A 24747-nucleotide genomic window follows, 5' to 3' on the forward strand; every position below is an offset into this window, starting at 1 on the left:
AATAATCTATCATATAGATACTCTACAATTTATTAACTATTCCTTCACAGTTGGATATTTAGGTTATTTCCAATATTTTCACTATTATAAATAACACCACTATTAACATTCTAGTCCATAAATCTTGCAGATTATTTTTTTAGGATAGTTTCCCAGAAACGTAATTACTAGGTTAAATGTCAAGAATATTTTAAAGATTACATAGAGATGTAGTATTCTTTACAAATACAAACACATTCTTTACAAATAAATGGAAAGGCTTCCGTGGGGTCAAAAGTCATTTGTATGTTTGTTTCTGTGTATAAGTATGGAGTTGAGGGGGTGATGAGAGACAGAATTGGGAACTTTCTCAGTACTTGGTCAGTGCAGTAACCACTTGACTTTTTCTTTTATGAGCTACTTTCCAATTGTCAGGGGCCCATGATGGTTAAATATTGATCACTGAGTGCCAGCAAATGGAAGCAAATTTCACGTACAGAGTTTGTATACCTTTTGCAAGTATATTGTCCATAGAATCAGTGAGACTTGGCACCTCAGTGTTTTTCACTGGGCAGCACCTTCACCACCATTTCGTCAACCGTTCTCATAGCTCCTGGGTGAAATGGGTTGGAACAGCCATTACCATTCTCAGGTCATTGGTTAGAAACTGAGGCCCAGAAAGAAGTGACTTACCCAAAGTTACAGAGCTGGTTGGAGAGAGCTGGGACTAGAATTCTACTCTCATGCTTCTAGGGTAAAAGCCCCTGTTACAAACTGAATTGTGTCTCCCCACCCCCCAAACCCACATCACCCATTCATATGTTGGAGCCCTGACCTGCAATGTTACTATATTTGGAGACAGGGCCTATAAGGGGGTAATAAAGGTTAAAAGAAGTCATAAGGGTAGGGCCCTGATCTGCTAGGATTAGTGCCCTTATAAGAAGAGGAAGACCAGAGCTCTCTGCACACACAAGAGAAGTAGCCATGGCAGGACACAGCAGAAGGGGGTTGTCTACAAGCAAGGAAAAGAGACCTCACCAGAAACCAACCTTGCTGACACACTGATTGTGGACTTCCAGCTTCCAGAACTGTGAGAAAATAAATTTGTGTTGTTTAAGTCACCGCATTTGTGGTATTCTGCTATGGCAGCCCTAGCAGACTAATACAGATTCTGGTATCAAGAAGTGTGGGGGGGGGGGGGGGGCGGGGGGGGGAGGGGGAAGTGTGGGGAGGGGGGTGGTTTGCCTAAAAAATGTGGAAATTGTTTCTGGAACTGGGTAATAGGGAGAGACTGGATAAGCTGTGGGGTGCATGCTAGAAAAAAAAATCCTAGGTTGTCTTGAAGGGACAGTTGGTAGAAATTGAATGTTAAAGGCAATTCTGGTGAGGGCTGAGGAAGGAACGAGAAGAGCTATTAAAGAAAGCATCTCTTATTTTAGAGAAGACATATCATCATGGACAGAATGTTGGTAGAACTGTGAACATTAAAGGTGATTCTGGTGAGGCTTCAGATGGAAATGCAAAACATGGGAATGGAAACTGGGAGAAAGATGATCCTTATCAGGAAGCAGCAAAGAACTTGGCTAAATCGTGTTCTAGTGTTTCACGGAAAGTAGAAATTGCAAGTGATGAACTTGGAAATTTAGCTAAAGAGATTCCTAAGCAAAGTGTTGAAGGTGTGGCCTGGTTTCTCCTTGCTGTTTATAGTAAAACATGAGGCAAATGAGAGAGGCAAATGGAAGGGATTGGTAAGCAAAAACAAACCAGAGTGTGAAGATTTGCAAAATTCTCAGCCCATCCATGTTGCACAAAACAAGAGTGCATGTTCTAGGGTGTGTCTGGCAAATCACTCTATAAGGAGGTCAACCCATGCAGTGCATCAGCCATCTCAGCAGAAACCAAGAATAGAGATGGGATTTATACCAGCACAGACATTGCCAGTTTGGACCAAAGGGAACAGAGATGGGATAAGATAAAGGAAGGCTATTAGATTTCTGGGATTCTACAGGACAGGATAATAAAGCTATTTGGCTGTGAATATGCTTTATCCTTTAAGAAAAGAGGATTGACCCTGAAGGTGATTCACAGATCATCAGGGCTGCCATTCCCACTATATGCCTAAAGCATACAGCCCAGAGAGCAAGACTATTTCCTTCTGGGTTTCAGAGGGTAGGGCCTCCTCTTGGTTTCAGGGCTCTGGGCTGTCCCTGCTTAGTGCCTCAGGGGCAGGGCTACAGCAGAAAGCCACAGGGTGGGGCTCTGCCCCCAGCGGAGGAGGCAAGGCTACTGCCTAGTGAGGATGACACTACTGACCAAGTGGGTCCAGAAGGCAGAGCATTCCTCGAGAGGATTATTCTAGAGCTTTAAGACTTAGTAGAATTTTCCTTGCTAGGTTTTGAATTTGTCTGGGACCTATCACCCCTTCCTTCCTGTTGATTTCTCCCTTTTGGAATGGGAATATCTATCCTATACCTGTATTTTGGAAGCATGTAACTTGTCTGGTATCTAGGTAGAGAAGAATTTTGCCTCAGGATAGGTCATACTTGGAGCCTCACCCATATCTGATTTAGGTGATACTTCGATAAGACTTTGAACTTGGAACTGATGCTTGAATGGGTTAAGACTTTGGGGATTGTTGGGATGGTTTGAATGTATTTTGTGTACAATGAGCACATGGATTTTGGAGGGGTCAAAGGAAAGAATATTAAGGACTGAACTGTGTCTCTGTCAAATTCATATGCTGAAGCCCAACTATCAGAGTGACTGTCTTTGCAGACAGGGCCTATAAAGAGGTAATAAAGATTAAGTGAGATCATAAGGATGGGGCTCTGACCTGATGGGATTAGTGTCCTTATAAGAAGGAGAAGAGAGAAGAGCTTGGTTTCTTCACACAAGGAGAGAAGACACCATGTGAAGACTCAGTGAGAAGGTGGCCTTCTACAGGCTGGGAAGAAAGATCTTATGGAAAACAACCAAGCCAGCACCTTTATCTTGAACTTCTAGCCCCCAGAACTGTGAAAAAAGTGTTAATCCACCCAGTCTGAGGTATTTTGTTACGGCAGCTCAAGCAGATGATTATAGCCTCTAAATACATCAATGGCTGGGGTGCTTGGGTGGCTCAGTCAGTTAAGCATCTGACTCTTGATTTTGGCTTGGGTCCTGATCTGGCCTTTCAGTTCATGGGATCAAGTCTGGAGTGGGGCTCCACACTGACAGTGTAAAGCCTGCTTGGGATTCTCTCTCTCTCCCTCTCTCTCTCTGCCCCTACCCTGCTTTCATTCTCTCTCACTCAATAATTAAATAAACTTAAAAAATACATCAATGGCAAGACCATATACTTTATTTATCCCACGGGTACCTAATGGTTTTGATAGACCTACCTACTCATCACCTTCCCAATACAGAGTATTTTGTTGAGTTGTACAAACCTGGGTCTGAAGAAAGAGGTGCTGTCAAGGAACAGATGACAAGAGGTCTGAGGCTTGGTTTCTAGAACCAGGCTTTGCCAAACCTTGCCAAGGGATCTTGGGCAAGCCACTTCCCTCTGGTTATCAGTTACCCATCTATAAAATAAGGTATGCTGCATCAGACTCTGGAGTTATACACATGTGGGCTTGAATCCAGACTCTGACATTAGCTGTGTGACCTTGCACACATTACTTGGCCCCTCAGATTTAGTTTTCCCATCTCTAAAACAGGATAAGCATTAGCCCAGGGTATTACTGGGCTAACTGAAAGATGATGTGCAGAGTCCCTGGCACATTTTAAAGGACAATACAAGTAGTTCTCTTCCTAGATTAGTTAATTAATTAATTAAGTTAATGTATGTAAAGTGGTGAGGACAGTGTCTGGCACTTAGTGAGGGCTGTATCCAGTTTAGTTACTTTTTTTTTTTTCTTCTTACTTGAACAGAGAGTAGGTCCTCAGTAAGTGAGGTCCTTATTATTATTTTGGAGGCTCATCTCCCTTCATTTCCGTCCAAAGGCCTAACTCCTAACTATAGCTAATTTCGGTTTTTCCCCAAATACAGCCTGTGGGCTTTCCCGCCCTAGTACATTTGTCTATTCCGTTTTCTCTGCGTGGTGCTCCATTTCTCCTCCTCCGGAGCTCAGATGTCTTCTCTTCTGGGAATCCTCTCTCCGACACCCCCCTCCTCCCAGTCAGAGGAATGGCTCCTAGATTTGTGTCCTGCTAAGAAAACAACTCCATATAGCACTTAGTTCTTTGTGCTCGGTGATTCGGTTAACTCTTTCAGAGCCTGCCTCCCAGAGTGGCGGCCTCTAGGGCACGGTGCTGGGTGAGTAGCCTCTGGGTGTCACCCAAGACGTCTTAGCACAGTGTGGGACAGAGGAAACGGACCCTTGTGCAGACAGGGGTCCAGTTTTAACTCCTAGAAGCCCGAGCCCCCCGACCCTCCCTAGGCCTTGCGCACCGTGAAGCCTGCCCCTCCTCGGGCTCCGACCCTCCCTCCCCCGGTCCCCATTACCTGAGCCGACTGGGCTGCCCAGGGGTCCCCCAGGCTCCTCCTCCGCGGTCCCTCCGCCCCCTCCTGGCGGGCGCGTCCCCTCCTCCACCCCGCGGCGGAGCCCTGCGGAGCTGAGGGCGGAGCGTCGTCGCCGATGGCTGGGAGCCGGGCTGGGAGGCGCTGGGAGAGCAGTGGGTTCCTGACGCGCCGCCGCCTGGCCGGGGGGCTGGCATGGCCGCGTGCTTGTGAGCGCGGAGCGCGCAAGGGGCCGCTGCCACCATGCCCGGGGGCGTGGGCGCCGTCCGGCTCTGCCTGCTGGCGCTCGCCCTGCCGGCGTGGACCAGAAGTAAGTGGCGGGGTGCGAGGGCGCTGGGTGAGGATGGAGATGGGTGGGCTGGGTGGCCGGAGGACGTGGGAGTCGCCCCCTGCAACTCCGCGGGGCTGTTCCCCCGCGGTCCCCCAGCCTGGGAGCCCGGGCTTTGTTCCCACGTTGTGCACCCCGGGAGGTGGTGGGGGTCCGGGAGACCCAGAGCAGGCAGAAAACAGCCGGTCCTCTCCCTGGCTTGCCTCCCTCTCCCTCTTTCTCTTTTCCCACTGTTTTTCTGCTTTTGGCTTCTTTCCGCTGCTTTCCTAGTCTCTCCTCCTTTCTCCAGTCTTTGTGTGTGTGTTCCTATAAATATATATCGATAAAATTGGAACCGTACCATATGCACAGTTTTGTGTCTTGCATTCTTCACTTCACAGTGTGAGCGTTTGCCACATCGTTACATTCTGCAAAAACATGACTTTAATGACTATAGATTAAATCAAGAAATCGCAGAAGTGTAATCTTCAAAAAGTTAAAAACATGACTCATACAAATATAGGATGAATGGGTGGCAAAGATTCCTTCAATTCATTAACGAGGCTGCGAGTAGGGTGGTGTAGCTGGTTGAAAGCATTAGAGGAACAGGGATGGTGCAGGTATCCAGGAATTGTTGAAATCATGTGCTGGGACAGATGTGAAAGTGGTCAGTGCCCCATCCGGGGAAACAACCATAATCCTTAGTTATCTTTCTCCCATACTAAAGTCATTTGCCTCTCTACCAGACAAAAATTTACAGTTAACATGTTAAGTTCACAGAGTATGGTTTTTTAATTCGTTGTAAATTAAAAAAAAAGTCAAACAAATGTACATTCCCCTAGAAAAATTTGGTGATGTATGAGAGGGCCTGTTAAATAGTGCTCCAGTGTGACATTGAAAGGACATCCTGCTTGCTTTTTGCCTCATTTGCAAGTTTTGAACAATTTTTCTTAAAATATACTGTGTTCCTCTATTATTTAGTCTTGCTTTCAGCATTTTTTTTTTGCGATCATAAAGATAATTTCATTCCTTTAAATATTCCATTAAATGTCGTATAATTCCTTTTTGTTGCAAAGAATCCAGACTTCTGAGAGCCACTGGAGCAGGGACTATGCCTCTCTGGTTTCCCCATGAATATCAAGCACCTAGCATAGTACTTGGTAAATAGTTAAGCATTCAGAAAACATGAGTAAATGGATGCACTGCTTCTGATTTTTACCAGTATGATGATTCTAATGCTAGTCTAATGAGATTATTTTTTCAGATATATTTTGATTGAGAATACATTATATCAGTAATCTGAAAGGAACATCAATCACTCATAATTTTGCCACTCTAACAGAACAGCTGTGGCTATCTTTCATATCACTCATTGTATTCTATGTGATTGATGTGGTTGGTTTAGAAAGAATAGATTTTTGGAGTCTCCCTAAATCTAGGTCCCCCACCCCAGGAGTCCTATGGATTTAACCTATTCTTGTGGAGACTAATTTGTTTAGGTTTTGGGAAACTACCAGTTTATCGAGGTTATCTGCAAGAGTGAGGTCTGCAGTGCCTAGAACAAATCTCTCCTCAAACAAGTTTCAACTCACCTTTTTTTTCAAAATGGGAATCCTGCTGCTTATCTTGTCTTGAGGATGAAGGAGAACCAAGTGGTGATAGTGATTTGGAAAGTAGGAAGTGATCTGCAAATGCAAACTTGCCATTAGGAAGCTCAAGGTAATGCCAGGATGCTTTGTGGTTCTGGGAGCACTTTCACTGTGACTCTCCCCAGCAACGCTGTGACATAGGCAGGCGGGTATCATAGTCTTCATTTTACAGATGAGCAAGCTGAAGCTCAGTGGGAATCACCCATGGGCCTGAATCTGACCCATGATTCTGAACATACCCAGAATCCGACCACTTCATTCTTCTCCACTGAGGTCATTTTAGTCTGAGCCACCATCATCACTCGCCAGGTCTCCAGCCTGGCCATCTTGCTTCTACTCTCACTCCCACACCCTCCCCCACCATACCCCCCATCTCCACCCAGCCGGCAGAATGATCTTTTAAAAACTGAATACAGAGCATATTGCTCTGTGTCTAAACACTCCAGTGCCTACTGATCTGTTTATTTTGAGAGAGAGACGGACAGAGAGAGAGAGAGAGAGAGCGTGAGTGCACGTGTGAGTTGGGGAGGGGCAGAGAGAGAAGGAGAGAGAGAAATCCCAAGCAGGCTCTGCACTGTCAGTGCAGAGCCCCATTAGGGACTCCATCTTGTGAACCATGAGATCATGATCTGAGCTGAAATCAAGAGTTGGATGCTTAACCCAGGGCCACCCAGGTGCCCCTCCAAGTCTATTTATAATAAAATCCAGACACTTTCCATGGCTTCTGTGATACAGACCTGTGGCTCTCTTGCTGACCACATCTCCTACCAACTTTGCTACTCATTGACTAGATTCTACCTAGTAAATCTCCTACCAATCAACCACATCTCCTACCAACTTCCCCACTCATTTACTAGATTCTACCTCTACCTTCTGCTTGCTCCTTAAATGGGCCAAGTCCACTTCTGCTCACGCATGACCATTGATTGCTCTTGCTAGCCCCTCTCCCTGGGGCACTCTTCCCCCAGATCTTTGCATGGCTACCTTCTGGTCTCTCAGATCTTAAATGCCATCTTTGCTGATCATCCTGTCTAAAATAGGTACTTCCTCTTCAGTGTCTCTTTATTCTATGACCCTGTTGGACCATTTGAGAATATTTGTGGATTGTGCATCTCTCACCTCTAGAAAGTAAACTGTGGGGAGTACAGAGACCTTGGTAAGCCCTGTGTACCACTATATGGCCAACAACTAGCAGAGTGCTTGACTCAGGAAGTGCCAAGAGCCTGGCATCCAGCAGGTCTCCTAATGACCCAATAAGGTGTTCTTTCCAGTTGGCAATGCATGCCTAGCTTAGCTAGGGTGCAAACTCCTGGGATACCAATGGTTGTGCATCCTGTATTGGCAGGAGAAAACGGGGAAGGCAGCCCCCAGCTGCAGCATGAACTAATAATACCTCAGTGGAAGGTTGCAGAAAACCCCACGAAAGAAAAGGTAAGACCCCAAAATATCTTATTTCCAAAGGCAGGAGCTGACAGCTCCATTCTGTGAAGTGGCAGGCCACCTTCTTAATCTTCCTGGAAGCCCAGTTATCATTATAAGTTCTGTTTCTGACTCACTCTACATCCTCTCTGTGTATTGGTTTTGAAAATCCCAGATGGGACTTTCCTTCATTGTATGACAAACTTGTAGAACATTTTCAAATGCTATTAGTTGAGGAAATGAAAATTATTGATGCTGACACAAGCTAAGTGCAAATAGTCACAAAAATCACCATCTCTCAAATGGAATTGATTAAATATTGTCATTGCTATATTTTGTCTATATATACATGCTTTATTTTATTGATGACATAATTTACTTGAAGAGAAAAATAATAATTCAAGCTATTTTTAAGAGTCAGGGAGGAATCTAGTACTGGGAAATACATCTTAAAATGCAGTAGGGCTCCTTGGGCCATAACACCAGAAAAATGCACAGGCTTTCTCAAGGGGATTGGGAGCAAGACAGAAAATATTATCCTGTTATGCAGAGAGGACCTGTACATCTAGGATATTCTTTGTGGTTCTGGTCTTTATAGTTCAAGTGAGTCATGAAAGGGCTAGAAAGTAAGACATGATTGCTGCGTGCCAGTAACCAGCTATGGGACTTTCTACTTTCTGAACTTCGGTTTCCTCATTTATAAAATAGGGCTTAGAGGGGATAGGAAGAAAGAGGACTGTGGAGAAGGGAGAGTTAATAAGGTCCTTTGGGCTCATGATTTATTGGGCAGCATATAAAAGCAGGAAAGACTTCAGACTTTGTGGCTTTTGAGTCTGGAAAGGTAAATGGGGGCTGGGGGTGGAGAAATGCTTGGAATCCTTGAAGTTATGGCTAGCGTAATACAGACATGTCCAAAAATGCTTCAGTTTGAATTTATTAAGGGAACTTCCTGCAAAAATTTTAGGAGAAATGAAAGTAAGTAACATTTTATCCTAAAGACAATAAATGCATGGAATTCATTTCATCAAAAAGTAGGAAAGGCTAAAAATAGCTTCAGGGAAAGTCTAGACAGATTGATGGATGGCTATCCTAGAGCAGGTTATTTTTAAAAAACAGGATCTTGGATAGTCCAATTTATCCATTATTGCTCAAGGAAGGGATCCGATACTTTTTGTAGAGGTTCTGTGTTCCTTTTAGATGTGGGATGCCTAGCATCCTCAGGAAGGGCCTGAGAAACAAAGTGGAGCTCTAGATCCTGTCTTTATTCCTAGCCGTTGTCTGCCCTGAATCTGGGTCAAAATATTTTGTAGGATTAGTCGGCACAGTGCCCTGTGCCATAAGTATCCATTGAATGAACAAATGAATGAATGTCAGAGAGAGAGAGAGTATAAGGTAGGTTTCACTCAGGCCTCTTATTCTCATTTATGTAATTAATTCATTCATCAAACATTCATTGAACATTCACTGTATACTAAATATCGTACCAGATCGTATGGGGGCTGCACATACACAGGACAGATTTCTGATACCCTATGGAGCTGAAGATATATTTACTTATTTATTTATTTGTTTGTTTATTTATTTATTTATATTTATTTTATTTATTTATTAAAAAAAAATTTTTTTTAACATTTTATTTATTTTTGAGACAGAGAGAGACAGAGCATGAACGGGGGAGGGGCAGAGAGAGAGGGAGACACAGAATTGGAAGCAGGCTCCAGGCTCTGAGCCATCAGCCCAGAGCCCGACACGGGGCTCGAACTCACGGACTGTGAGATCGTGACCTGAGCCGAAGTCGGATGTTTAACCGACTGAACCACCCAGGCGCCCCTATTTTATTTATTTAATCTACCTCTAAAGAGAAAGGAATTTTAACCCTTTCCTGCAGGAAGTATAAATATCAGTGTCTGAGCATCTTCCACACCAGAGGGAAATATTTTTGGAGTGCCCACTTATAAATACTCATACTCATGTTGCAGCTTGTGTCTCTTTGGAGGAGACGTGGCAGTGCTTAGATGTGTGTCAACTTGCCTTTTTTGTCTGGACTGTCACATGGCCGTCTACTCCTTGAATGAGGGAATTGCTACAGCTCTGTTGGTGTGTACTTTTCCTCAAATGCCCACTTGGGACTGTGTCCTGATGCTTAGTGTCATTGGGTAGGGTTCTTGCTCTGGAACATCCCAGAGTAAAGTGGCAAAGGATCAGCAACCAGAATGGGTGTTAACAGAGCTGCATCAGGGCATCAGAAACAGAGATGTGGATCCCGTAGTGAAGTTATTGTGCAAACATCCACCTAGCTTCCTCTCCCCATGATTTTGAAATGTCCCTTTTTAAGAGAAGTCAATAGGATGAATTAGTGCAAAAATAGCAAAGGACAGGGTTGCCCAAGCTTCCTGTATCAGAACGTTCAGATCTCATCAGAGCCCTTGGTGGTGTGACTGTCCCAGGGATGCCCAGGACCCTAACGGCAGATGCAGTTTGGGACAAATGAGAAGAGGAATGTACTTGGCAGAGGAAGGTCCCCAACCAGAGGTGGCAAAGCAGTTGGCCCACTTTCTCAGATGCTGAAACTAAGCTTTGAGATCAACCTTAAAAGGGACAGAAGCTCCACTCTATCAAGAGCTTCTGTGGATTGAAAAAAGACTTCAAGAGTTTCTCAGTTCCTTGGTCCCAACTTAGAGAATGTGCATTTAAAGCACACCAAAGAATTGATCCTTTTTTTTCTTTTTTTTTAAGTTTATTTAATTTTGAGAGAGAGAGCGAGAGCGAGAGCATATGCATGAGTGGGGGAAGGGCAGAAAGAGAGAGAGAGGACAGGGAGAGAGAATCCTAAGCAGGTTCCATGTGGTCAGCGTGAAGCTTGACTCAGGGCTTGATCTCACAACCGTGAGATCGTGAGTTGGACGCTTAACTGCTTAACTGACTGAGCTACTCAGGTGCCCTTGGTCCTGTTTTTGATATGTTTAAATATGTAAATATCTCATTTCAAATAAATAATTTTTTCCTTTGAAATAAGTTCAACCACCTTAAGTTGAATTGTTGAAGCATGGAAGTTTATTATGACTTGAATTTTTAATTTCTTTGAAATTTTCCATGATAATAAGGTAAAAAGAGATTAAAAGCCCATCACATAAAATATAAAAGCAATTCTAAAAACATGGAAAGATGCGCAAAGAAAATAAAATTAACCCATGATCCTATTGCTGAGAAGTAACTGTGGTAACCTTTTGATACATTTCTCTCTACAAAAGCATATTTAAATAAAATAAAATAAACAGTGTTGTTTTGAGCCTTTGTGTACTTAATAATTATCATGTGTACTTTCTTGATAGTTTAACAATTATTTAAAGTCATTTTTAATGACTGTCTAGTGTTTTGCCATATGATTGATTATAATTTATTTAACCATTCTATTACTGGACATTCAAGTCATATTTCATTAATCATTATTGTAGGTAATGAGCATCCTTGCATATAAAACTTTACTTGTGCTCCCATTTGCTCTTTTAATATAGAATTTTACTGAGTCAGAGGGTCTAAACATTCAAAAACTCTTGGTCCAACTTTCAAATTATTTCCCAGTGAGTTTGTATCAATTTAAATTCTCACTGGTAGGGTATGAGAGTGCCCATTTTTCATTATGCCCCACTGCCTTGTGATTTATGGGTCCTAAAAAATATTTGTCACTGTGATTTTTTAAAATGTATCTTTAAAAAATTTTATTTTTTGGCGGGAGCAGTTACCAGTGATGTTGAACATGTTTGTGTGTGTGTGTGTGTGTGTGTGCGCGCTTATTGGCCATGGTATCTCAAATAATTTATTCTGGGTGTGTTGCTAATTTGGCTATCTGTAAGTTCTTATGTGCTTAAAATGCATCTTATAAAACCTTAGTTAGAGGCTTTTCTAGTTGTCTCCTCTGAAATGGGTGGGTGAGTGGGGCATCCAAACCAAGAGCCAAAATAACATAAAATAAGAACTCACTATGAAGAGAGTTCTCCTGGTATTTTAGATAATAGCCAACATGTATCAGGGGCTTTCAGTGTGCCAGGCCCTGAGACAAAGTTTTTACATTTACTATGTCACTTTATCCCTACAAGGTTCCCATAAGGATGACTATTATTATCTCTATTTTATAAATGAGGAAACTGAGCTAGTGGGAGGTTCAGGAACACGCCCAGGTTGGCACAACTACAGTGTCAGAGCTCAGAGCTAGCACTTGAATCCAGATGTGAAGATTGTGAGCAACACTGAAGATTGTGTTGTTGTGTGTTTGCCTTTCCCAGACCTGTACGTGAGCACTTTCATCACATCTCAGCTTGAAGTTTCTTTCCTTTGTGTTTGAAGAGAGGTGGATGGGGGAGGGGAATTGGGTCCTGCGGGGATTGAAGTAATTTCATGTTTGGGCTGGAAGTGCAATTGACCCTTTCTCGTTCACTTCCTGTGGATCAATGTGAGAGCACTGTGCTGGATCCTGTGTCTCTTCCTGGGAGCCTTGTCCCTGCTTTTAGGAACTGACATTCTTTTGTTGTTGCTTCTAGCATCCACTCAAAGCTGAGCTCAGGGTAATGGCTGAGGGGCAAGAATTGATCGTGGACCTAAAGAAGAATGAGTAAGTGGACTCTTCCTTGTCTAAAATGAAACAATTCACTTCCCTGTCAACGCCGGATGCAGGTGCCATTGTTTTGGAAAGAAGCAGTTTGTTAAATGACCCAGGCTCTCAATCTGTGGTTCCTTTGTAGGGAATGTCTTGCAAAGACAGCATATCCACAGTCTCTTGATTTGCTGTGAAATTACTGGACCGTTTAACGTCTTCCTTGAATTTCCTCTGGTTGTATTTCCAGGGCTCTTAGAGTTCACTGCAGGCTCACAGGGGCGTGTGTGTGTGTGTGTGTGTGTGTGTGTGTGTGTGTGTGTGTTGTGTGTGTGTGTGTGTGTGTGTGTGAGAGAGAGAGAGAGAGAGAGAGAGAGAGAGAGAGAGACAAAGGGAGGGATGGACTGGAGGACTTTGGCAGCTGTCTTACTAGCTCCAGCACAGCGCATGGCAGGAAGTGAAGGAGATTAGAGGAAAACAGCAGAGAGCAGAGAGGCAGGGTGGAGTGTTCTGGGATTTTGCACCTCACACGCGGGCTGCTCCATCTGTTCTGGGTCAGCTAAGTCTGAGATTCTGCCAATAAGGGCATGGTCAGCAGTCCCCTGGCTTAATCAGGCTGATTCTTCCATCTTCCTAACCTCATTCATCTTGGGTGGCTGCCTGGCTCAGGAGTATTTCCACATTGATTTGCCATCAAGTGCAGTTGTATCTTGATTCATGTTATTGAGCAGGTGAATAGACATAAAGCATGGCTGCTTTTTCACCATTCCCAATCTGCTTGAACACTGGAGAGCTCTGCTCACTTGGCTGGGGGATGCTGAGGCCTTTGGTGTTTTCCCACTAACCAGTTCTGCCTCACAGACCTCACAGATAAGGCTGCATGGCTCAGGGAACTGCCTGCCTCCTCTTGGCAGCCTCTTGAGTCCCCTAGAAGCAGATGAGTAATCAAACGCATCACTGCCAAGAAAGGGATGGATAGGGACCTTCCCGTATCCAGAAGGATGGGAATGGCTGCTGAGCTTGGGTGGAAAGCAAGAATATAAATTATTCCAAATTTGGGCTTTGGACACTTGCAAAGAAGGGTGAGTGGTGTTGGAAGTGTGGCAAATGTATGCCTTAAGCAACAGTAATGGACTTCATCCACACCTTTCCTCTGTCTCCAGTATATATATATATGGTGGCCTTCGGGAAGCTAAACAGATGGGCATCTCAAACATTTTTGCTACTTTCCTCCTACAGTGAAACCACCCCAAGAATGGGTTCCTTTTGTCCCATTTTCCTGGAGCAGATTTGGCTGGCTGTGTCCTCAGAAGGCATAGGCTCTGCATGACTGGGATTTCTCCTTGCATTGTCTTCCTTTCGTCCTGCAGGAAATGCCTTCAGAGGGTCTGTTCTTGACTGTCTCTCAGGAGCCTGCTTTAGCTTCCCATGACCCCAGCCTTCCAGCTCTAGTCTGAATATTTGCTATTGCCACCTGAGCCTCATCTGTCCTATTTGGCCCCAAGTGAAGCGTTTGGGCCTTCAACTTCCTCTGGGTAGTACAAGTGATGGGGGTGATGTCATGGGTAAATGGGATCCCAGGAGTCATCCTTCCCTCATGTTTTGGAACCTGTGCAAGAGGTCATTGGAAGTTAGAGCAGAAAGACATCTTAGAAAAACACCGAGTGCAACCGTCTTATGTGTGGTTGTAGAAACTTTGAATCAGAGAGGGTTAGGCACTTGTCTAAGGTCACACAGCAAGTAAATGAGAGAGGTGAAAGTAGGATAATTTGTGTTCTTGGCTTGGTTCTAGAGTCACAGAAATCCAGGTTCGGCTTACGAGCTGTGTAACCTGGGGCAAATTGTTGCCACTTTTGGAAACTCAGTGCCCTTATCTATAAAATGCAGAATGTGATGCTGACTAACTTCATAGGGTGATTGTGAGGACTGAATGAGGTGGTGCTCGTGAAGTGCTTATAAAACACATGGTGATCAACCACTGTTGTGATTTTTATTGTCCCACACTGAGAGGTTCCAGAGGAGAGCCTGGCACACAGCTCTACTGTCTGCTGCTCCAGGCATCTCTTTGGTTTCCCAGTGAACAGCAGGGGTGGGGGCGGGGGGGGGTGCTGGATGTGGTTCCTGGCCTCCTTGAGTTGGCAGAAGGCAGGAGGCTTGACAAAAATGGAAGCAGCAGAGCCAAACAATATGACCTCACCAGGTATCCCTAGGGGACAGCTTCCTGCTATTTTCGTCCAAATTGGGTTTTTTGTTTTTGAACATGTGTTAGCAACCGGAACTCTAACTGCACACGACTTCCTAGTGTGTTTATTTCCCAAAGCCTTCTCATTCATGGTGCTTGTGAATCTGGATTCAAAACAGCTGGGAGGGGGAGGGGAGCTGGGGGAAGTGGGGGAATGATGCTTTTCTGATTTTTCAAATTGCTGTGTTAAAGTTTTTGTAATCCTGTGATATTTGAGGGGAAGCTAGGCCCTATGCCTGGTGACTTCTCACCAGGTCTCTGGTTCTTCATTTCCCCCACCGATTCATTCACTGTCATGCATCTATTATGTACCTGCAGCATTGCAGGCACCGGTGTTGGTACTGGGGACATGGCTGGGTGAACAGAACAGTTCTGCCCTACGGAGCTTATATTCTAGTGGCAAGAACAGTACACAAGTAAACAAGTAAACTGTGGTATGTCCGATGACAAGTGCTATGGAGGAAACAAAGTTGGGGGAGGCAGGAGGGGTCAGGAGGGAGGTGCTTTTCAGAATGGCGGTCAGAAAAGGCTTTGGTGGTGTTTTCATATTGGGGTGAAGACCTAAAGGAGGTGAGGAAGTGAGCCATGTGGACAGCTAAGAGATGACAATTCCAAGGAGAAGCAACACCCAAGTTTAAATCCTGATAGGTTATGAAGGCTTCCTCCATCCCCATACATTTCCCCACATATTGGATTCTGAGGCCTCCCAGGGCAAGGACTGTGGGCAAGGGCTTCTGGGATTCTGAGGGAAGGGAGAGGACATTTCTAATTTATTTTTCATCATCCTGAGGTGTCTGGCCTTCTCCCATCAAGTCAAAGCCCATGTGCTAATGCATGGCCCAAAATAGCAGTGAGCAGGCCTTTAATGGAATTCACACATGGAGAGATTTCCAAGAATGGTGGGGATGGAGGAGCAGGGGGTGGGCCGGGAGAGTCGGGGTGTAGCAAACAGTCTTTCAGCTCAGACACTGCGAGTTGCCTTAGTTCAATAACGTCACAACTGGCAGCCTTTTCCTGCTGTGAAGCAACTCAGGATAAATGGCTGTATGCCCATGGGAGACACACATCTTTTATAGAGTGCAGGTGAAAAGGAGTGACATTGTAGGGCTAACCACAATATGGGTTTCATGTTCGACAGTTCTGGGTTCAGATCCTGGCTCTGCTACTTAACTAACTGCGTATTCTCTTTAAGTCTCAGTTTCCCTATCCAGGGTATGATGATAGTGCTGTGCCATGAGCCATAGGGAGGATGAAATGAGATGGTATGTGTAAAGGGCCCAGCATTGTGCCTGGCTTATATTCCATACTCAGTAAATGGCAGCTACTATTATTTCTTGCTCATGGTTTTTTAATTGCAAAAGCAATACGTGCTCATTGTAAAACATTTAGCAATACCAAAATATGGTAAGTTAAGGAACGAGAGCCTCACAGGCTCAAGGTGAATCCACTCTTTGGTGGGCCTACCCAGGACCTTTTCTGTGTGTGTGAGAACACGCGCACAGATATGCATAAACACAGTTGCACAGAAGCACATATACCGGCTGCTATTTTTGTTGGGGAGGGAGGAGCAGAAATGAGATTATACTATATACATTGTTCCATGCTTGTTTATTTAGATTTAACTGTATGTCTGAAGTAGTACTCTACTCCAATAAAGTGTATATTTTGTTCTTTTACATTAACTCACACATGATTTGCAAATGTTGGTGCATAGCTATTATTAAGAGAATCTTACTTGCGATTAAGGCATAGTGGTCTGGTGGAGAGAGTACTGAGCTCAGAGACACATGATGTAGAGGTGAACAACAAGCCAATTGGCTCTCCTGGGCCTCAATTTTCTCATCTGTAAAATGGGGATTTTGTCCCCATTGGGCTCTAAGAGCTTTTTCCTTCACTGCATATTTAAAGGATGTGGTGTAAGTAGAAAAATGGAAAATGAGTCCCTTCCTTAGGGAGTTTGCTCTCCAGTTAAAGAAACATCCTTGAAAATAAGGCAGTGGGATAAAAGCAAGTGCCCCAAAACCACAGACCTTGGAGTAGAGTTTGAACTTCTAGCTCAGGACTCACCGTTTAGGCAACATAAACAGGAAAAGTGAAACAACAGGGAAGAAATTATAGGCTGTTATTTTCACAACCCAAAATTTTGAGTCATAAATCCGTAATATTTTTTCTGCATATAATTTCCCCCATACCCTGAGGACTGCCTCATCAACCCAGAAACTGTATTGGACAAAAATCTGTTTGCTGAAATCAAATGGACTCTTCCTTAGCTGTAAGCATCTAGGGAGATGAACACCTCCAGGACATGTAGGCTTTGGTTCACCCCCTTCTCCTTTCTGCACTTTTTCCCAAGAGGAGAGCCCACTGAACTGTTGAATCAGCTTGCAGGATGCTCGATGCTCATTGGGTTGCACCCAAGGGCAGGATCACTAGGTTACAAGGTCACCTTCAAAAACACATGAGTAGCTCAACTAGTGGGCACTCTGCCCAGAGGACCTTTGGCCATGTCTGTCTCCCTGCTGGTCTCTTGAGCACATTCTGGAACTCTTAATTTCCTCGGTATACTGTCTTTCCTTGAGTCCAAATGATGATAAGATTTAGATTTTGGCTTGGGAAAGAGGTGACAACCTGGAAAATTAACATTCACTGCTAATGGAGTGATCTAGTGCCCTAGTTTTCTCCTTTTTCCCCTCAATTCTATTTGAATTATATAATACTGGAGGGTTGGAGAAGGGGAGAATTAGCAATCAGGAAAGGAGTTTTTCAGTAAGAGACAGGCTGGATTAGTTAAGAACCTCTTAGTGCCACACTTCCCTTACAAGGAGGCCTGGGAGAAATATATAGCTGATCCAGACCAAAACCCTGAATACACCTAAGCCACTGTGCTCTCTGCTCTCTCCACCTTCCCAGCTTCCTTTTGAATTGAGAGTAGACTTTAACATCTTATCTAGGATAAAGGACAGCTCTGTCTGACCCTCTATTGTCATGAGCTTCATTTGTTGTTGGCAAACTTCAATTTCCCTGGATCAAAGACCAGCTTAAGAAAGGCTTAGATGCTATCCCAGTCCGCTTGGTAAACCATGCTTCACTGAGTTGCATTTAAATGAGTCAACAGACATATGGATTACATTTCACTTAAAATACACATGGCTTAAGAAATTAGAGGATATCGTTCTTTAACCAAGTATTTGGCAGATCTAAAGTATTCAAAATGTTTTTCCAAACCGGCATGCAGCTGGGCTCCCCATTCCCCACAGCTGAGACTGAATAACTGAAGGAAGCTGGTGCCGAGGAAATGGTTGAGTGGATGGGCGGGGACACCAGAATTTGATGAGAGCTGCCTGTAAGTGTCTGCAGTCTTCTTCAAATGTTTTCTGAAGTACCAGGAACTCAATTAACCCTGCTGCGTTGACTCTGAGGCAGCGAAGGCAGAAGCGGATACAAATTCCAAGTACTACACTAGGAACCTTGCCCCAGAGACACCTGTGGTCCTGCTGGAGATGTAGTTTCCAGTTGTAGCTTTGTAGATGGAGATGGATTTCATCTACAAGTCCCACGTTGCCCAGAACCCCTAGAGTTGCAGACCGAATGGATCGCCAGCCAATCTGATGTGATCTTTTTGCAAGCCAAATTCTCACATAAGCAGCGTCTTTATTATTTCTAAATCACTGGAGACTTGATACTGCTTTCTTAGGGTCTGTTGCATAAATTCAGTTTCAGTAATTAGGAGAGCTGATCTGAAGGGAGGTAGCTATACAGTTGCCAGAAGAGAGTATCGGGGAGCATCTGGAATTGAAATAACCTAGAAGTGTTGATTCTGAAGGCCGCGAGTGAGCCCATACACCCAGAACATCATAATCCATAGAGTAGAACAGACTCAGGCTTTGGTGCCACAGAGACCCAGATTCAGTTCCAGGCACTGACACTTCCCGGTTAGGTGGCCTTTGGCAAGTCACCTGTCTTCTGAATATTTTCTTTATTTATATTCATAATAATACTCAGTCCTTGGTGAGCATGTGCTGAGAGCCAGTCACTGTGCAGAGACACTTCACACACTGTTTTATTTAATCCTCATGGCAACCTTTTGAAGGAGGTATTATTGTTATTCATATTTTATGAATAAGGAAACTCAAGTGTAAGGATGTTTAAGTAATTTACCCAATGTCAGGCAGAGCCAGGAGCCAAACTCAGAACCATCTGCCTCTTACTATATTCTACCACATGCATAGAAAATAGATATTAATACCTTCATTGCAGGGTGGGGTAAATTGAAAATTGCTCCCCACCCCAGGATATTCACATTCTAATCCTGGGAACATGAGACTATGTTACTTTATATGGCAAAAAAAGAGTCTTTGTAAATGCGATTAAGTTAAAGATCTTGAGAAGGGGAGATTATCCTGGATTATCTAGGGGGCCCTCAGTGAAATCACAAATACATTTATAAGAGGGAGGCAGAGGGAGACTTGATCGTAGACAGGAGAAGGCAGTGTATAACCATGGAGGTAGAGACTGGAGTAACGTGGCCACAAGCCATGGAATGCAGGCAGCCACTGGAAGCTTGATGGGGCAAGGAATGGAATCTCCCAGGGGGAGTGCAGTCCTGTTGTCACCTTGATTTTGGCTCAGTGGTCCTGTTGGAGATGTTGTTTCCAACTGTAGCTTTGTAGACTGAGATGGATTTCCTCTACAGTTCCCATGTAAGACGGATTTCATTCTTCTGGCCTCCAGAATCGGGAAAGAAAAATTTCCTGTAATGTTTAAAGCCACCAAGTTTATGGTAATATACAGCAACCACAGGAAATGAATACCCAGGGCTCATGAGGTTTAGTGGTAATGTATTAGGAGGTGCTCAATACAGTGCCTAGCACATAACAAGCAGGTTTCAATACACACTAACTTTCATTCATGCAAAGTCAAGAACAAATGTTTTCTAAAGTGCCTTGATAAGGCATAGTATTGCACATGGCCCCTGTGACTGTCTTCATGCATGAAGCGACAAGAGAAAAACATATTGAGAAATAGTGTTGTGTGGTTATTACTTATCAGCATTTCCTAAGTTCCAGGTCATGTCCTCTGATGCTCAGTCTGCCTTCAGGTAACTTCTGGCTGAGGAATGATGGTCAGATATTAATAATGGTGTCAACAACCATGGTAATTATAGCTGTTACCATGTAAAAGATGCTTACATAGCAGGCACTGTTCAGAGGTCTCTATATGGTTCATCTAAGTGAATCCTCACAACTCTGAGGTGTAGGTACCTATATTAGCCTTATTTGGCAGATAGAGACCTTGAGACACGGAACAGTGTGACTTGCTCAAGGTCACCTGGGTTGGAAGGGCAGAGCCAGGATGTGAAGCTAGATCTGTTTGATTTCAAAGCCCAGGCTCTTAGCCATGGCCTTGTATTGCTTCTCAGATGCCTTGCCCTTGCTCGATATGCTCTATCTCAGTTAGAACTGGCATTACTTCCCCATTCTACCTTCCCTCTTCCCTTTCCTTCTGTCTGTCCTAGGCCTTGATTAGGATCTGGATTTCAGTGTATGGTATGGATTTAGAGCTTGGCTCTTTGCACCCACTGATGACGTAAGCTTGTTGAGTCTCAGTTTTCTCATCCACTTAATGGGGCTAATAATAGTGGCCACCTCGCTGGATGTTGTGTGAGTTCAATAACGTAATGCTCTTAGAGGATGTGCACAAGGCCTGGTGCACCATGAAAGTGTAATAAATAGTCGCTATTATTTGTAATTCTCAGGGTCGGAAAAACAGTTAAGAATGAAGTAAGAGGGAATTCCCCTGGGTTGGTTTCCAAATGTAATTTGGAGGAGTTGACCTTAGAACCCATTGCCCCTGAGAGGAAATTCACTTCTGCTCTCCAGGCATGCCCAGTTTGACCTAACTGTGTCTCAAGAATACAGCTTTGTAGGGTTCTCTAGCCAGCCAAACTGTACCTCTTTTCTGTGCCTGCAGAATCAGTGCCCAGCCACTCCCTTGGCAAAACCCTGAACTGTCCGATACGGAGGTCAGGATTTGTTTGCCGGTTCCGGCTCTATCTCCTTCCAGGGATCCACAGCCAGGGCTGCCTGTGTAGCCAGGAAGGATGTCCATGGTTTTCTTTTGTCTCAAGCTTATTTCTCCTGGCGGCCCTTCAGCAGGAGCACGGGGTAAAATGAATGGGAGGAAGCTGTCAGCTGCCCTGTTGGCCTTAGATGGACCCTTGTCAGAGCAAAGGGAAGTACTGCACTTGGAGGAAGTCAGGAGTTGATTCTTGAGTCTAAGGATCCCTTTACCATCAGGCTGTTTACCTTAAGGTCACAACGATAGCCGGCATCCAGCGTGTGCACATTGATGCTGAACTTAGTATCTCACATAGATTTTTTTTAAAGCCCTTTGTAAATTTCCATGTAAATTTACCCAAGTAGGGTTATACGACATCCTCAGTTTTATAAATTTTTTTCAGTTGGAAATATAGCATGGACAATCATCAAATCATTAAAAAAATTTACACAAGCAAGTTTTGGAGTGTTTGAAAACGTTGATAATAAAATTCTAGAAAAAAATTACACAAGAAATAGAGTTTCAAAATAAATGAGATCATACTCTATATATTATTCTGTAATTTGCTTTTTTATTATTTATCTTCAGTATCTTTTCATATTAGCATATTTATAGGTCTGTCTCATTCTTTTTAATGGTGACATAGGATTCCACTAAATGGATAGATCAAAATTAATATCCTTATTAATGGACAGTTAGGTTTCCAATTCTTGCTATTTCAAGTAATGCTGCAGTAATTAGCTTACACATTATCTTTAAGAACACTTGCTAGCATTTCTGTAGGATTGATACCTACAGGTAGAGTTGCAAGGTCATTTAGCATATACGTTTAAAATGGTTTGGATTTTGATCAGTTGTACCTCTCACTCCACAGCTTCTACCCCCGAAGCCTGTACCTTTTTATAGTCATGCAGCAGAATATGAGAGCATATTATAGACACATTTCCATGTAAATTTATCAGATGATTTTTTATCAGGTAATTTTTAATGGCTATGTGATATTAAATTGTATATATATGGCGTAATTGTAAATTTCTTATAATGAAAAGTTATCAAATGCATACAGAAGTAGAATAATATAATGAATCCCCATATGCCCATCGTCCAGATTCAATAATGATAAAGATGCCACGATTAATTAATTACCTCATATGGATAGGCGTTCATGCTGTTTCTTCTTTTTTTTCATTTTTACAAACAGTGCTGAAGTGAACGCCCCTGTATTCTTTGGAAGGTACTTCTAGAGGATCACCTTCTAGGTTTCAATCACTGGATCAGGGGACTTTATGTAGAACACGTGGATAAACGCACATTGCCTTTGACTTCCCTCTAAGTTACATCCTACAGCCCTTGTGGAGCCAACTTTTCACACACTCTCACCAGTGGGTCGAGTTTTGAGCTTGGGCACACTCTTCAAACCCAACTCTCCTTCCATTTTTTAAAAAAAGCTTTATTGATAAATAACTCATAAACCATATAGTTTATCTATTTAAAATATACAACTGAATGTTTTTTAGAGTTGTATAACCCCACATGTCCTAGCTTTTGAACATTTCATCACTCCAAAAAGAAGCCATTAGCAGTGTTACGGGTTGAATGTGTCCCCGAAATTCACATGTTGAAGTCCTAGCCCCCAGGACCTCAGAACAACCTTATTTGGAAATACAGTCATTGTGGATTTAATCAGTTAAAATGAAATCATATGGGACAATCCAATATGACTGGTGTCCTTATAAAAATGGGAAATTTGGCCACAGGCATGCACACAGGGAGAACGCTGTGTGAAGATTGAGGTCATGGAATAAACCAAGGAACTACCAGAAGCTGGGAGAGAGGCCTGGAGCAGATCCTTCCTTAAAACTTTCAGAGGAAGCATGGCTCAGCCAACCCCTTGATCTTAGACTTCTAGCCTCCAGAACTGTGAGATAATAAATTTGTTTTTTAAGCCATTCAGTTTGTGGTACTTTGTGAAGGCAGCGCTTGCACACTGATGTGAGCAGGCGCTCCTTTTTCCCCACCCCCCTCAGCAATAGGCAACCACTACTCTGCTCTCTGTCTCTATAGTTTTCTGCTTTTGAGATATTTCATGTAAAGGAGATTATACAACATGTGTTGTTTTGGTGTTTTTGTTTTTTGCTTTTTTTTTTTTTTTTGTGACTGGCCTTTTTCACTTAGCATAATATCTGTGAGTTTTATCCATGTTGAATAGCATGTATCAGTACTTTATTCCTTTTTATTCCTATATAGTAGTCCATTGTATGGATATACCACATTTTGTTTATTCATTCATCAGCTGATGGATCTCCTGCATTTAAAAAAAGTGTTCTTTTAATGTTTATTTATTTTTGAGAGAGAGACAGAGACAGAATGCAAGCAGGGGAGGAGCAGAGAGAGAGGGAGACACAGAATCCAAAGCAGGCTCCAGGCTCCAAGCTGTGAACACGGAGCCTGATACGGGACTTAAACTCATGAACTGTGAGATCATGACCAGAGCCGAAGTCGGACGCTTAACCGACGGAGCCACCCACGCGCCCCAGATCTCTTGCATTTTAAGCCAGAACTAACTTGTCTCCATTCCACAAGGTTGATTTCAGCAAATGTTATAGAGCATGTATGTGTAAAATACTATGCAAGTGCTGTAGGGAATAGGTGTAAACACAGTGTCCTTGCCCTCTGGCAGTTTACTGTCTGTGGGAGAGAAAACATGCAAACAGCATACATAATTCAAAGCAGATTACAAACTTAATAATAGGGTTGCAAGTACAGTGCTGAGGAAGCAGGTGGGAATAGAGACTTTCTGACTGGGGCATAGAGAAAACTTCCCTAAGGACGGTTACTTGGAGCTCTGTCTTGCAGGAGCAAGGAGAAAAGGCTGTGGGTTGTTGTTGTTGTTGTTTTTTTATTGAAGTATAATTGACAGACAATATCCTATTAATTTCAGGGGTACATGATTTGATACATTTTATACGTTATGAAATGATCCCCATGATAAGTTTAGTTACCATCTGTCACCATGCAAAGTTATGTTGATATTGTTGACTATATTCCCTATGCTGTACCTTACATCCCCATGACTTATTTATTTTGTAACTGGAAGTTTGTACCTCTTAATCCCCTTCACTTATTTCATGCCCCCCGCCCCACTCTGTCCCTCCTCCAATAACCAATAATTTGTTTCTTATATCTATGAGTCTTATCCTGTTTATTCGTTTGTTTTGGTTTTTAGATTCCACATATAAGTGAGATCACACAGTATTTATCTTTCTCTGTCCGATTTATTTCATTTAGCATTATGCTTTCTGGGTCCATCCAAAGGAGGGGAGGCTTTGGATGAGGGAGGGAGGAGAGGTGTGTGGAAAAATGAGAAAGGAATTCAGACTGAAATTAATATATAAATATTTGGTCTGGATCAAGGGGCACCAGGGCTGTAGTGCTAATAATCTCTTAGGAATTCAGTATTCCAACGAGCCAGATCATTTTGACTCAGAAGGGTATTATGTGGGGACTAGGGAAAGGGTTTATTTTCCTTCCACAGCTTGCTACCCCAGGATTTCAGTGCCCTAAAGCTCAATTTTTTATTCTCTCTTTTTAATTTTATTGTTATTATTAATTTTTTTTTACTTTGAGTTGGGCTCTCTTCCCTCAGGTAAAACCATGTGGTCAGGGAGGTAGATGGGGTACCTCTAGGAAAGATCCTTGAGGTACACTCCAAAGCTAGGCTGCATTTTTTTTTAACACATCGGATGAGAAGAAGCTCTTGCCCCACCCCTTCCCATTGAAGGGAACTTTGGTCTGAGTCTAGTGGATCAAAGTGTACCTGGTGGAGGGAGCCATAGACTGATTGCAAGAGGCTGAGCATAAGGCAGAGGGTGGCTTCTTCACAACTTAGGGAGGCAAAGAAAGCCTCCTGAGAAGCAGGGCATGCTGGGTGGGATGCAGAAGGATATGTGGATATACTTTTGGATTTGGGAGATGTGTGGAAGTGCCACCTTCAGGACCTCT

At 43.4% G+C, this 24747-nt stretch overlaps 1 protein-coding gene across 1 annotated transcript in view; it reads left to right on the forward strand.

The window, feature by feature from the left end:
• Nucleotides 1-4584: 4584 nt before the first annotated feature.
• The window catches only part of ADAM19 (ADAM metallopeptidase domain 19), an 81179-nt gene continuing 61016 nt past the window's right edge, over nt 4585-24747 (forward strand). The window contains exons 1-3 of the mRNA XM_042993687.1: nt 4585-4790; nt 7782-7867; nt 12394-12464. Coding sequence (XP_042849621.1) covers nt 4724-4790; nt 7782-7867; nt 12394-12464 — 224 coding nt within the window. The 5' untranslated portion in view covers nt 4585-4723. The remainder of the gene's footprint in view (nt 4791-7781; nt 7868-12393; nt 12465-24747) is intronic.

Source organism: Panthera tigris, chromosome A1 (genome assembly GCF_018350195.1).
Source record: "Panthera tigris isolate Pti1 chromosome A1, P.tigris_Pti1_mat1.1, whole genome shotgun sequence".
Lineage (NCBI taxonomy): Eukaryota > Metazoa > Chordata > Mammalia > Carnivora > Felidae > Panthera > Panthera tigris.